The 13,415-nt window shown below is 35.6% G+C and overlaps 1 protein-coding gene across 1 annotated transcript in view; it reads right to left on the bottom strand.

Annotated features, from left to right (window-relative positions):
• Positions 1-209: 209 nt before the first annotated feature.
• Positions 210-13,415, bottom strand: part of LOC115418319 (uncharacterized) — a 45,713-nt gene continuing 32,507 nt past the window's right edge. The window contains exons 5-10 of the mRNA XM_030132740.1: positions 12,360-12,433; positions 11,920-12,133; positions 9,431-9,553; positions 6,574-6,704; positions 3,549-3,644; positions 210-1,251 (exon numbers count right to left, since the gene is read on the bottom strand). Coding sequence (XP_029988600.1) covers positions 3,570-3,644; positions 6,574-6,704; positions 9,431-9,553; positions 11,920-12,133; positions 12,360-12,433 — 617 coding nt within the window. The 3' untranslated portion in view covers positions 210-1,251; positions 3,549-3,569. The remainder of the gene's footprint in view (positions 1,252-3,548; positions 3,645-6,573; positions 6,705-9,430; positions 9,554-11,919; positions 12,134-12,359; positions 12,434-13,415) is intronic.

Raw genomic sequence — 13,415 nt, 5'->3', positions numbered from 1 at the left:
AACAACTCCAGTGAATTTTTATTGTGATTTGTAAACCAAAAAAAAAAAAAAAAGTCAATAACTCATTTCCCCCTTCTGACCTTTTGGACAGATTTCAATCAAAAACGTATCTGAGCGGTGACGATGATGATGATGGTTCATTGTGGTTCAGAGCAAAGGTTAAGAGTGCCCCCTAGTGGTGAAAATATGTCAGACACCAGTATTAAACCTTTAGAAATGTGTTTGGCATTTGCTTTTTTTTTTTTTTTGACATAGTGTAGCTGTGATATATAAATTAATCTCGGCATTCAACAAATATTTTTCATAATGCATTAAAGTATTGCCTGAAATAATTTGGTAACAGATACTATTGTACCAAAAATAATAAAAAGTATTGTAATAAACTCAAAATAAAAAACCTGCATTTTTTTAAACCTTAAAAAAAAAAAAAAAAAAAAAAAAACAGCAATTTTCTGTACTTATCTCTATTGCTGTTGCTTGTAATTTAACAGCTGATGTCCGGCAAAGATTAATTCCATTTCTGTTAATTTTACCATTCAATCAATGATCATTCTAAGGTTACAAAAACATAAATACATTTAAAAAGAGAAATGAAACCAGTGCACAGTTATTATACCATAAACAACAATTCATGACATTCAGATAATATTTGCCTAGTTTAATAAACTGGTCTGATATACCTTATAAGTCAGACACTGAAATGCTAGAGTAGAGTTCTTACAGTTTTTACAGGCCAAACTGAGCCTTGAATATTGGAGTTCTGCAAAGCTGATAAATATTTAAAAGCCTTTTTTTGCAGAACATGAGGTATTAAGTATCAAGGCTAAACAGTTAATTTGTTTGACTACAACACAAGGACATGGATCAGCTTAACTTTAAAACCACAGTGACTTGGGCATGTTAAATAATTTATATTTAACTCATTTAAAGGTGGTGCCAAAACACAGACAGAATGTGTGCTGCAAAAGGTGGCACTCAGTGCACAACATAAAAGAGATGGAAATGGTTTCCTATCCAAAGCTTGTACTTGCAGTATCAGGAGGAGACTTTATTTCCACAGGAAATATACACATACATTAAATCAGTACATCATCAGGCTCCATGCACAAAAATGCGAAGTCCAAGCAATTGTAAAGCACTCCTGAGGCTGGAGACATGAGCTCTAGGTTGCATCATCACTCTGCATGTGGCTCCCAAAGGAGAAGGATGGTGGAGGCTTTGTAAAGTGCAGGACAGGAAGTTCCCACTTCTCTGCAAGAAAAATAAATATATGAGAAAAAAAAGGATGTTTGTATTAAAGCAGGGGTGTCAAACATGTGGCCCAGGGGCCAAAACCGGCCCGCCAAAGGTTCCAGTCCGGCCCGCAGGATGAATTTTCAAAAATTACACTTCAGATATCAACAATCAAGGATGTCAAACTCATTTTAGTTCAGGTTCCACATACAGGACAATGCGATCTCAACTAAAATAATAGCATAATAACCTATAAATATTGACAACTCCATATTTTTCTCTTTGTTTTAGTGTAAAAACTTGCATTAAATTATGAAAATATTAACATTTACAAACTATCCTTTTACAATAAAATGTGAAAAACCTGAAATTTTGTCAGTAAAATTTTAACATTATACTTCCTGTTATTAAATATTTTGTGCCTTTGTAGATCCAATCCATAATATTCATGTATAAATGGTAAGTTGAGGTGTAATATTGTTAAAATTGCACTTATTTTTCTCAAGAAATCTCAGTTTTTTTCAGGTTGTTCACATTTTTGTTTGGATAGTTTGTAAATGTACATATTTTCAGAATTTCATTTTGACTGCACTAAAACAAGGAGAAAAATTTGGAGTCGTCATTATTTACAAGTTATTATGCTATTGTTTTACTGGTCCAGCCCACTTGAGATCAGTTTGGGCTTAATGTGGCCCCTGAGCTAAAATGAGTTTGACACCCCTGTATTACAGGCTCTGTTGTATGTGTTGATACACCAAACAATGTGGGAAACTAAAAGATTAGCTACTGATAACACAACACACTCCTAATAATTTGGAAATGATTATCAGTCTAATGCTAGTCACTTTTCCATTGACCCTCAAATTTCCTGAATATAACTTGCGCATAAAAATTTGTCTAATGGAAAAATTTCGCCAAACATCTTGTTTTTCAATTAAAAGTTTTTGCGCTGGCTAGAGGTGTTTTTTTTTGGGGGGGGGGGCGTAGTGCAATTGGTATATCATGCAAAACTGCAATGGAAAGACCTTTTTCCACAACTACAATCACCTAAATAAAAAAAAAAAAAAAAAGCAGATGTTGACAGACATTACAACAAGCGAAGAAGAAGGGTTTATAAAAAAAAAAAAAAAAACATGGCGCAGAATGAGTGGACACACCAGGAAACCGAATCATTTTCTAATTTATTACGGGATAAAAGGGTAATATATAATAATAATAATGAATATATCTGTAAATCAACAAGATATTTACATTTGTCGCCATGTTTATGGAATGACTTCTTGTGTCATCTCGTGATAATACATACACAAATAATCACATTTGTGATTTAATGGAAAAACCGATTTAATCATTTATTATTATTATTATTATTATTATTATTATTATTATTCTTTTTTTATTATTATTATTATTATTATTATTATTTTAAATTATTAACAAGTTTAATGTACAAAACATTCATGGTGTAAATTCTTTTACAGATCAGAATAGGAAGGGGTACAAAGGGCGTAGAAGAGATAAAACAAATAAACAAAACAAAAACAAAACGAAAAAAAAAAACTAAACAAAAAAGGAAAAACCAACATTGTGCGCTTCTGTTTTTTTGACATTTAGTAAATATTGGTAATGTTTTGCACATATGTCCAATGGAAAAGCAACTAGAGATGAAAAGTTACAATCATATATTAAACAGTTACAGTGCTGTCCAAAGCTCCTATGCTAATATTAGGCTTATTGATTTAGTAAAGTTCTAATGATAATTTGTCAGTCTTTATATTAAGATAAAATCTGGATATATAGGAAGTATGTACAGCATTAAAAGCAAAAGTGTCAGGAAAAATCCGCTTCTATGAACCAAAATGGTATTTATTCAGATCTCCGTTTGCACTTACATCTTTAACATACCTCTTTTTTCAGACAATATGTAATTTACTGTATTAATTTTCTGATGTTTCATACCAGGTTTCATTCAACACATGTCTGAAGTTTCTAACTGTTTGTGCTGCCTCTTGTCATGGGCTCAAGGGTCACACTGAAAAGTGACTTCAACCTATAGAGCATATTAAATTCTGTTTTTTTGTGCATCTTTTATAGCTGTGCAAATATTTTCTGTATTTTCTTGTATCTGAAGAAAAGAATAAGAATTAATTACATATGTTCAGTTCAACTCTGCAGAAACAAAGTTAAAGGTGGTCTAAGACTTTTGCACAGTACTGTATATTTCAACAGTTCTTATTTAGTATGGATACGAACAGGTGTATGTGTTCTACTTGGACTGTTTTAACCCCCTTCTACGTCCATTTGACTCTTCCTACCTGTATCAATAACCTGCAGGTTTACTCTTCAGGTCCGTCTTCTTGTTCCTCTGCTGCAGGTTCAACTAGTCGCCCGTATGAAAAAGCCAGCATCACCTGTAATAGATGCAATCGTGTAAATAAATACACATCAGTATCTTAAGTTAAAATGTACCCCGAATTAAGAACTGTTTGTTTGGAATATAACCACAAAAAGATTTATATAAAAAGAAAGGAAAACATTTGAAAAGGAGCAGGATGAAGTTTAATTTATAATGTCCCTTCCCCTTACCCCATCCCTCTACCTAAACTAAATTCCTGTCAGATCCCATAAATAATTCAAAAATCCTATACATATCAGACTAAATTCTGACTAAGCACAAAACACAAAAATGCTATACACATCAAAGATAGACTCTGTCCATTTTGTAACAGCATTTCACACCAAAATAAACTCTGTCCCTTTTATAGCAGTAATAATACTTATATTAAAAATGAAAATAAACTGTCCCTTTTGTAGCAGTATTAATACATATATTAAAAATGTTAAAAAAAAAACTCTGTCCCTTTCATGACAATAATACACAAATCAAAATAAATAACTAATAATGACTGTCATCTGTGGGTTCTACACTTAAAAAAGTGAGGGAATGGATGATGGTTTATTTTTTACCTCCGCCAAGGAGTTTATGTTTTCATCTGGGTTTCTTTGTTAGTTTGTTTGTCTGTTAGCAAGATAACTCAAAAAGTTACGGACAGATTTTAATGAAATTTTCAGGAAATGTTGATACTGGTACGAGGAACAAATGATTAAATTTTGGTGGTGATCGGGGGGGGGGACTGGTCTGCCTTGCGGGAGGTCTGTGCTCTCCAAGTGCTTTTCTACTTTTCTAGTTCTCTTTTGTTCTGTTATTCAAGTATGCAAGTATTATGAGCACACTTAAAGAAAAACATGCATTAAAAGCATATAAAATGTGGTCATATATAATCAAGATTTTTGTTTATATTAGCATCTCTACATTCCCATTTCTGCTTATTATCTCAGCAAACATGTTTTTTCCAAAGCAATGGACACATGAATAATACACTACAGGCTCAGATAAAGCACGACTGAAAATGAACCGACTCAAGTGTGAAACTTGCTCAAAGTTAAAATGTTTTTAACTTTTGATGCAGTGAGTCCTGGATCCCCGCTCCAGAGCTGTCAGCAACGCACAGCAGCATGTCTTTTACATTGAAAATAATGAGGAAGAAGAGAAACCGTGGCTGTGAAGGCTTCCTGGTGGACCCAATTTAGAGGAAAGATCTGTGAGGTGGACTTCTTTTCACCTTTTTGGAAGTGCACATGCTGGGTCCCTTTCCCACAGGCAAACACTTGGTTTTTGTTTTCTTGTTTTTCATTGATAGTGGAAACATTCAGCTCTTGGGCTGTGGCTTGCCCATGCTTCATTACAGACAGTAAAGGCATTTTGTTATGCTTGTTTGTGACTAATATAAGAGGAGCTGCTGGCTATAAGATGTCAGCTCACATCTTCTAATCCCAACTCTAAACTCTTTTCTGTGGTTTGTTTGTTTCTTATTTGTTCCAATTAGATTCCAACTGCTAAAAATTATCTCAGTTTTTTTTTTCTTGGATGAAACTCACAGACCCGCATTTACACTAATTACGAATCTCAGTTTTAACTAGAAGAAATGCAACGTTCTGTGTGTATGATATGGAATTGCTATCTGCATTCATAAGAATCTTATGACCATGTTTATGACAAAAGAAAGAAATTAACAAATGTCAAGGCAGGATAACACAGCGTCACAAAAACAGAGTTAAAATGCAAATGCTGTTCATTTTACAGCTGAAATTACATTTGCAGAGATACCAAATGATGCCATAAATTAAATGATTAAAAAAAAAACCCTTATATTTCATATTTTGCTAAAACCACTTTTATTAGTCTTTGGTACTTTTATTTGTATATTTGGGGACCCTAATAGTTCAAAAAGTTTGAATTTGAACACTTCAGGTGCTGCAAAGCTATCTTTATATTAATTCCCGCAAAAATTGAGTGGATTTCTACAACCCGTTCACTGCAAAAATCTAAATCTTACCAAGTTTATTTTTCTCATTTTTAGTCAAAATATCTCATCACACTTAAAATAAGACATAATCACCTAAAGAGTAACTTTTCAGTGAGATATAAGAACTTATTTTTAGACAACAGATCTTGAAAATCTTATTTCAAGAAATCTTACCAAGATAATTTTTACTTGTTCCATTGGCAAATTTTTTTTGCTTGAATTAAGTGAAAAAAATATTGAATTAAGCAAAAAAAAATCTCAATGGGTTTTACTAGTGAATCAATGTTGTAGAAGATGACGGTGTTTCCACATTCACTATGGAGCCTCTGAACGTCCAAATGGGTTCTATCTGATGACCATGAAAAGATGACAAACTGCATTTTACACCAATTACTTACATGTATTGATAGGATTAATGAATCAGCAGGTACTAAACGGTTTTGGTCACCAGTGGATGCTTGGGTCTTTATGGGTTAAATGCAGATTTGTAAATTCAAGACTTTTAAGACTTTTTAAGACCCCGTGGGAACTCTGACGAATCAATGTTGCAGAAGATGGCAGTGTTTCCATGTTTACTATAGAGCCTCTGGATGTCCAAATTAGTCATATCTGATACCGATGAAAAGCTAAAAAACTGCATTTTACTTGAATTATTTCAATGTATTGACAGGATTAGTGGTTCAAAACCTATTAAACATTTTATATCTGTAGATGCTTTGGGTTGGTGGCACCTGTTTAGGTTTTTGAAGGTTAAAAAAGGTGTGTGATACAAAGAAATAAGGAAAACAAATGTAAAAATACATTCATTATTAAATTAATTCAGACTGATGTCATTTTAAAATGCTTAACATCAGTCTAATAAATGATTTCACATCTGTTTTCTTTATGTGCCATCTAAATGAAATATACTGTAAACCTCCAGATAAACATCTGAATAGAAATGATTGAAAAACTCCAAACACAAACAGCTTACTGTTAGCATTGCCAGCAGTCCCATCATCACCCCCATCATGATATACATGTTGTCTGTGAGGCCGCCAGCCCACAGAGGACCCAGGATGGTGGCGAGGCCTCCCACTGAACGACGCACTCCCTGACTGAATCCTGTAATATTATACAGACACAGGGATAAGGGCTCAAAAGGGGAAAAAAAGCACCAAAACAGATGCAAGTGTTGCGTGTTTAAAAAGTGGAGTGGAGAGCAGTGGTGGTGGACTGTGAGTCAGTGTGTCTGAATGTGACAAAAGGAAAAAAAAAAAATGCAAAGACACTCCAGATATTCACCACCTCATGATCACATCCACAACTGGGAATAATTTCACTGTTGTAAACCTATAACCTAAATCTAAACCTATAGAAACACTCTATGCTGTAAGTCAGGAATGCTTATCAAATACAGAAATATGTTCAGATCTGGATCGTTTTTAGGATCAGCAAAAAATTTATTAAGTTGTTTTTTTTTGTCCTAAACCCACCACCACCACCCCACTTCGGAGGACAACGTTATTTTAACTTACAGCTTGTGTTTAACCAGTAAGAAAGAATAAGAAATAAGAACTTTATTATGTTGACAGATACTGATAGATAAAAGCCTGGTCAGCCATCCAGTTTTCTCAGTGTATTCAATACTGAAAAAACAGTCTGGAATTGGGACGATCACTGTGAAATATGCACAATCTATTCTATACCGAACCAGTCACAAGTCTGGGGGGGGCGGGTGTTTTGCTATGCGTCATACACACCGACTTGTTTTTGTCACGAGTCAAAGTCAGTTCCAAGCTCTGCAAACTATTGTCGGTTGTTTTGATTCAAAAATAAGGATTGAATTACAGATTACACCATGTATTCTTAATTCTGCGTTCTTGTTTCTCTAACAAAAGTGTTACGTCTGTCTCATCTGTGATTGGTTTACCCGGTGCCTGTTAGCCCCGCCTTCATATTTGGATTCAAGCCCCGTGATTCCAGACGGCTTTCTCATTGAGAAAGACAGATGGCTGGCCAGGCTAGATAGATATACAGGGTGGGGAAGCAAAATTTACAATATTTTGAGGCAGGGATTGAAAGACAGTGTATGACCAGTTAGTTTATTGAAAGTAATGAGAATTTATTTGCCACAAGAAAATGTACATAATAGAAAATGTTTTTATTCTATGTGTCCTCCTTCTTTCTCAATAACTGCCTTCACACGCTTCCTGAAACTTGCGCAAGTGTTCCTCAAATATTCGGGTGACAACTTCTCCCATTCTTCTTTAATAGTATCTTCCAGACTTTCTCGTAATAGTTTTGCTCATAGTCATTCTCTTCTTTCCATTATAAACAGTCTTTATGGACACTCCAACTATTTTTGAAATCTCCTTTGGTGTGACGAGTGCATTCAGCAAATCACACACTCTTTGACGTTTGCTTTCCTGATTACTCATATGGGCAAAAGTTTCTGAAAAGGTATGGATAATAGTGTTAGGTGTGATTATGACATCAATATATGTTTGGTTTCAAAACAACTGACGTAGTGCCTGCTGAGAAAAAAACAACTAAATGTTCATTGTAAATTTCGCTTCCCCACCCTGTAGATATTGAATGTGTCATTTTGTATAATTCAGTATTTCTTTGTAGTTTTGCATATTATCAGTATTTTCCAATATACTGTATATTTTAAGCAAAATTTTGTGTGATAATTTTTATATATAGTCTTTTGTTTGCACTTTAGGAATCTGCTGCTAAACAGAACAGATAAACTGATTTTCATTGACAATAAATTCTATTCTATTCTATTCTATTCTATTCTATAATGCAGAATAAGTGTATGATGATTAAAATAAATTAAGAAAAATCTTTGACAGAGACTGAGATTACGTTTATTGATCTCAATGGGAGTTTTAATTGCCCTTCAGTTGACGCGAAGAAAGATAAGAAATCGAAAGTTAAAATTAGTAAATCAGTGAAGTATTTACAGAATATTCCTGCCTCATTCTTCTGTTAATTACATTGTGATGACAGTAGAGGCAGGCCTTCTGTAACGTCGTCAAATCAAAATGTCCTGTTGATTTTGAGTTGCAGATGCAGACAGACTAGAATATCCTCGAAGTGAAAACCAGCTAAAGGCAAACGGGAAATTCTTTCTAGGATGTTTGACCAGGGGTGTCAAACATGTGGCCCAAAGTGTCCAATCCAGCCCATGGGATGAATTTGTGAAATGCAGAAATTACACTGAAGATATTAACAATTAAGGATGTCAAAATCATTTTAGTTCAGGTTCCACATTCAGATATGACCTGAAGTGGATCAGACCAGTAAAATATTATCATAATAACATATAAACAATGACAACTGCAATTTTTTCTCTTTGTTTTAGAGTAAAAAAGTAAAATCACATGAAAATATTTACATTTACAAACCATCCTTGCACAAAAAAACATGAATAACCTGAACAAATATGAACAACCTGAAATGACTTAAGAGAAGTAACTGTAATTTCAACAAAATTCTGCCAGTTACCAAATGTTTTTAGTACTTGTAGATCTACTGTGATGTTTAAGTTGTAATGCACATGTGTAAATGATAAACTGAAACATAATATTGTTGAAATTGCAAATATTTTTCTGAAGAAATTTCAAGTTGTTCATGCTATTCACATTTTCTTCTTTTATTAGGCTGTGTAATTTTACTTTTTTCACAAAGAAACATAGAGAAAAGTTTGGAGTTGACATTATTGCTCAGTTTTTATGTTATTATTTTACTGCTCCTGCCTGCTTGAGATCATATTGGGCTGAAAGTGGTCCCTGAACTAAAATGAGTTTGACACCCCTGTTCTGGACTGTGCTGTTTCTCACCTTGTGTTTTCTCAGCAGTAACTTTGGAGAAAAGTGAGACCTGGGCCACAGCTACAAACGGCAACCCTAAAACCTGCAGAAACACCCCGATGATGAACTCTGTCAGCTGCCATGGGAATCCACCTACGGAAAAAACAGTAATGAATTCAAGTGGCTTTTTTTTCCAAGATATTTAAATCAGATCACCACCAGTTCATTGGTAATAAAATCATGTTCTGTATGATAGTTAAAGATTTGTTGGTACTTGTGGTGAAGATAAGCATGTGTATTACAAGGTTCATACAGGTTTCTACAAGTAAAATTCAAAGGGGTCATATTTTGCTAAACCCACTTTTATTAATCTTTGGTATATTTGTTTGTGTATTTGGACCCTAATAGTTCAAAAAGTTTGAATTTGAACCCTCCAGGTGCTGCAAAGCTATTTGTTATGTTTTATAACTAGTTACATCGCGACATTTGCACATATAAAGTCAAGATTTCCGACGAACATTTCTCCGAGTACGACTTAATTGTTTGTCAGCAGCAGCGGTTGTAGTCCATACTGAAACTAGAAGCACTCAGAGAGCGCAGACCTCCGCCAAGGCTGATCAGTGGCCCCCCCCCTGTGGGCCCCCCCCCCACGCCAAGGAGGTTATGTTTTTGCCAGGGTTTGTTTGTTTGTTTGTTTGTCTGTGTGTCTGTTTGTCTGTCCATTAGTGTGCAACATAACTCAAAAAGTTATGGACAGATTTTGATGAAATTTTCAGGGTTTGTTGGAAATGGGCCCCCCCGTGGGCCCCCCCACCCCCGATCACCACCAAAATTTAATCATTTCTTCCTTATCCCATTTCCAACAAACCCTGAAAATTTCATCAAAATCTGTCCATAACTTTTTGAGTTATGTTGCACACTAATGGACAGACAAACAAACAAACAAACAAACCCTGGCAAAAACATAACCTCCTTGGCGGAGGTAACTAGAAGCACTCGGAGAGTGCAGACCTCCGCCAAGGCTGATCAGTGGCCCCCCCCCGTGGGCCCCCCCATGCCAAGGAGGTTATGTTTTTGCCAGGGTTTGTCTGTCTGTCTGTCTGTCTGTCTGTCTGTCTGTTTGTTTGTCTGTCTGTTAGTGTGCAACATAACTCAAAAAGTTATGGACAGATTTTGATGAAATTTTCTGGTCTGCGCCCCCCCGTGGGCCCCCCCACCCCCAATCACCACCAAAATTTAATCATTTCTTCCTTATCCCATTTCCAACAAACCCTGAAAATTTCATCAAAATCTGTCCATAACTTTTTGAGTTATGTTGCACACTAACGGACAGACAAACAAACAAACAGACAGACAGACAAACAAACCCTGGCAAAAACATAACCTCCTTGGCGGAGGTAAATATGTCCAAACTTTGAGCCGATTACCTAAAATATTCAGTTGTTGTTTGTATTAACAAACTCAAGTGGCTGAACGGGATAGAGCAGCAACCTGGGAGGGGTTGGGGTGAACTGGCTCATTTGCATTTAAAGGGCCAGCGCTCAAAACAATCTTTCTGGTGTCATTACTCAGAAATAGGGTTGAAGATGGACCTGTGGAGTTGAATTAATGAAGAATTCAGATCCAAACACAGCATTTACAGTTTATGTAGACCACAGGGAAATGCTTTAAAATGCATAATTCTACTTAAAAAAAAGCAAAATATCACTCCTTTAACATAGAGATTTTCCTGTGTTTCATTTAGTGTGCATGTACATAAAAGCTCAGAGTAAATTCAAAAGGTTATTATCAAGGTTATAAAAGGTCATTACTTATATTTAATATTTTGCTAAACCCACTTGTATTAGTCTTTGGTACATTTATTTGTGTATTTGGACCCTAATAGTTCAAAAAGTTTGAATTTGAACCCTCCAGGTGCTGCGAAGCTATCTTTATATTCATTTTGGCAAAAATCGAGTGGATTTCTACAACCCCTTTCAATTCCTTCTTGATTTGTTATGTTTTATAACGAGTTACATTGCAACATTTGCACATATAAGGTCAAGATTTCCAACGAACATTTCTCTGAGTATGACTTAATTGTTTGTCAGCAGCAGCGGTTGTAGTCCATACTGAAAATATGTCCAAACTTAGAGCCGATTACCTAAAATGTTCAGTTGTTGGTTGTATTAATGAACTCAAGTGGCTGAACGGGACAGAGCAGCACAGCCAACAACCTGGAGGGGGTGGGGTGTGAAGTGGCTCAAGTGCATTTAAAGGGTCAGCGCTCACTTTTTTCGTGTCATTACTCAGAAATAGGGTTGAAGATGGACCTGTGGAGTTAAATTAATGAAGAATTCAGACCCAAGTATAGCATTTACAGTTTATGTAGACCACAGGGAAATGTTTTAAAATGAATAACTACATTTTAAAAAGCAAAATATCACTCCTTTGAGGTATTAAATCCAGATTTGTAAATTCGAGACTTTTTAAGACCCTGTGGGAACCTATATTAACAAATTGATGCAGTGGAGTCTGACCTAGAGGGTTTGCCAGGAAGATGAGGCACCACACACAGGAGATGTTGCAGATGGCCAGGCCGATAGCCAGGACCACCCGCTCGGCAACACGCCGGCTCAACCAGCGCACAAACAGGAAGCCAGCGATCACCTCCACACCGCACAGACAGTACATGACACTGTTCTCCAGCTCCCCATAGCTGAAGTACTTCTGGGTCAGTGGGGTCACCATGGTCTGAGGAGGGAATAGCGCAGATATTTACACGCTGTAAAATCTCATTAGTGTGCCTTCATTTCATTGCAGTTACTTTTTTTTCCCTTCACAGCTTTAGGAATCACTACAGCACTCACACTAGATTAAAAAAAAAGGGTAAGACACACTTCAAGGAGAAGAAGAAGACAAATATGATCCTTATTCCTTGACTTTCTTGTGTGCTTTTGTCTGTTTGTTTGTATCTTACCTCTAGTGCTGTCTGATTGAAGAGGGTGATGAACTGAGCTGCCAGCAGCACAATCACCTCCTCTCTCAGGAACTCTAAAAAAACAAAAACAAAACAAAAACAAAACACACACACAAAAACAGAGTCAGAGGCTGACAAAAATCAAGCATAGTAGTTTATCGACAAACAGCAAGGTCAAAGTAGAGAACAGGTGGAAAAATGAAAGCAATGACAAAAAAAGAGAGTCTGGGTATCACTTTAAAGAACTAGATCCAACAACTGTTATTTACACTAACCTGCTGAAATATGGAGGAAAAACACTCAAATATAAAAACACACTATTACTTCTGCAGTTCTCTCCTCCATCTCAAAATTAAATAATTTTTTGTTTCCAATTATCTTTATTAAATTTTATTACATTTTTACAACAACAAATGGGTCAGCACAACACCTGGTCTATATGAAAATAAAAAATATGAAACTGCTGGAAGATAAGCAGAGTAAAAAAAAAAAAAAAAAAAGTAGACTAATCCAAGATAAAGCAACTAGTACACAGACTTATAGTGAGGAAAAAAACAAAGATGAGATAATCAAGCAGTGGCAGGTGAGATCAGTAGTGATCGTATTGTGAGCAGGCACCAAAGATTTTCAGTCATTGATGAGGTCTGAAAGCATAGAAGTGACTGATGAGTTAGTGAAACTGAGGTATGGTGTCCAAATTCTCATCAACTGTCCCTTTGAGGAAAAGTAAACAGGTCAAATATTCCGTAGGAAAGCATTCAGAAGGATTTTACACCAAGTTGTTTTAGTGGGAGGTTTGTCATTTATCCAAGATATGAAAATATTTTTCCTTTTCGCAGCAAATGCGAGGATATCATAAAGTCTTTTCAAGCTGGTGTCGATAATGTCCCAACTTGGATGTCCCAAGAGTAGAGATTCGAAATCAAATTATTAAGGCCTAATAAAATGCTAAATTAGCGCTGGAAAAGTGTGGACAGTTACTTATGCATCCAACCTAAATGTGGGCGTTCCCATTTCAAAGCCTGAATTTTGAGGAACAGAGTCACATGTGATTTT

Source organism: Sphaeramia orbicularis, chromosome 4, assembly GCF_902148855.1.
Source record: "Sphaeramia orbicularis chromosome 4, fSphaOr1.1, whole genome shotgun sequence".
Taxonomy (NCBI): Eukaryota; Metazoa; Chordata; class Actinopteri; order Kurtiformes; family Apogonidae; genus Sphaeramia; species Sphaeramia orbicularis.
This window is presented reverse-complemented; position numbering and strand designations above follow the sequence as displayed.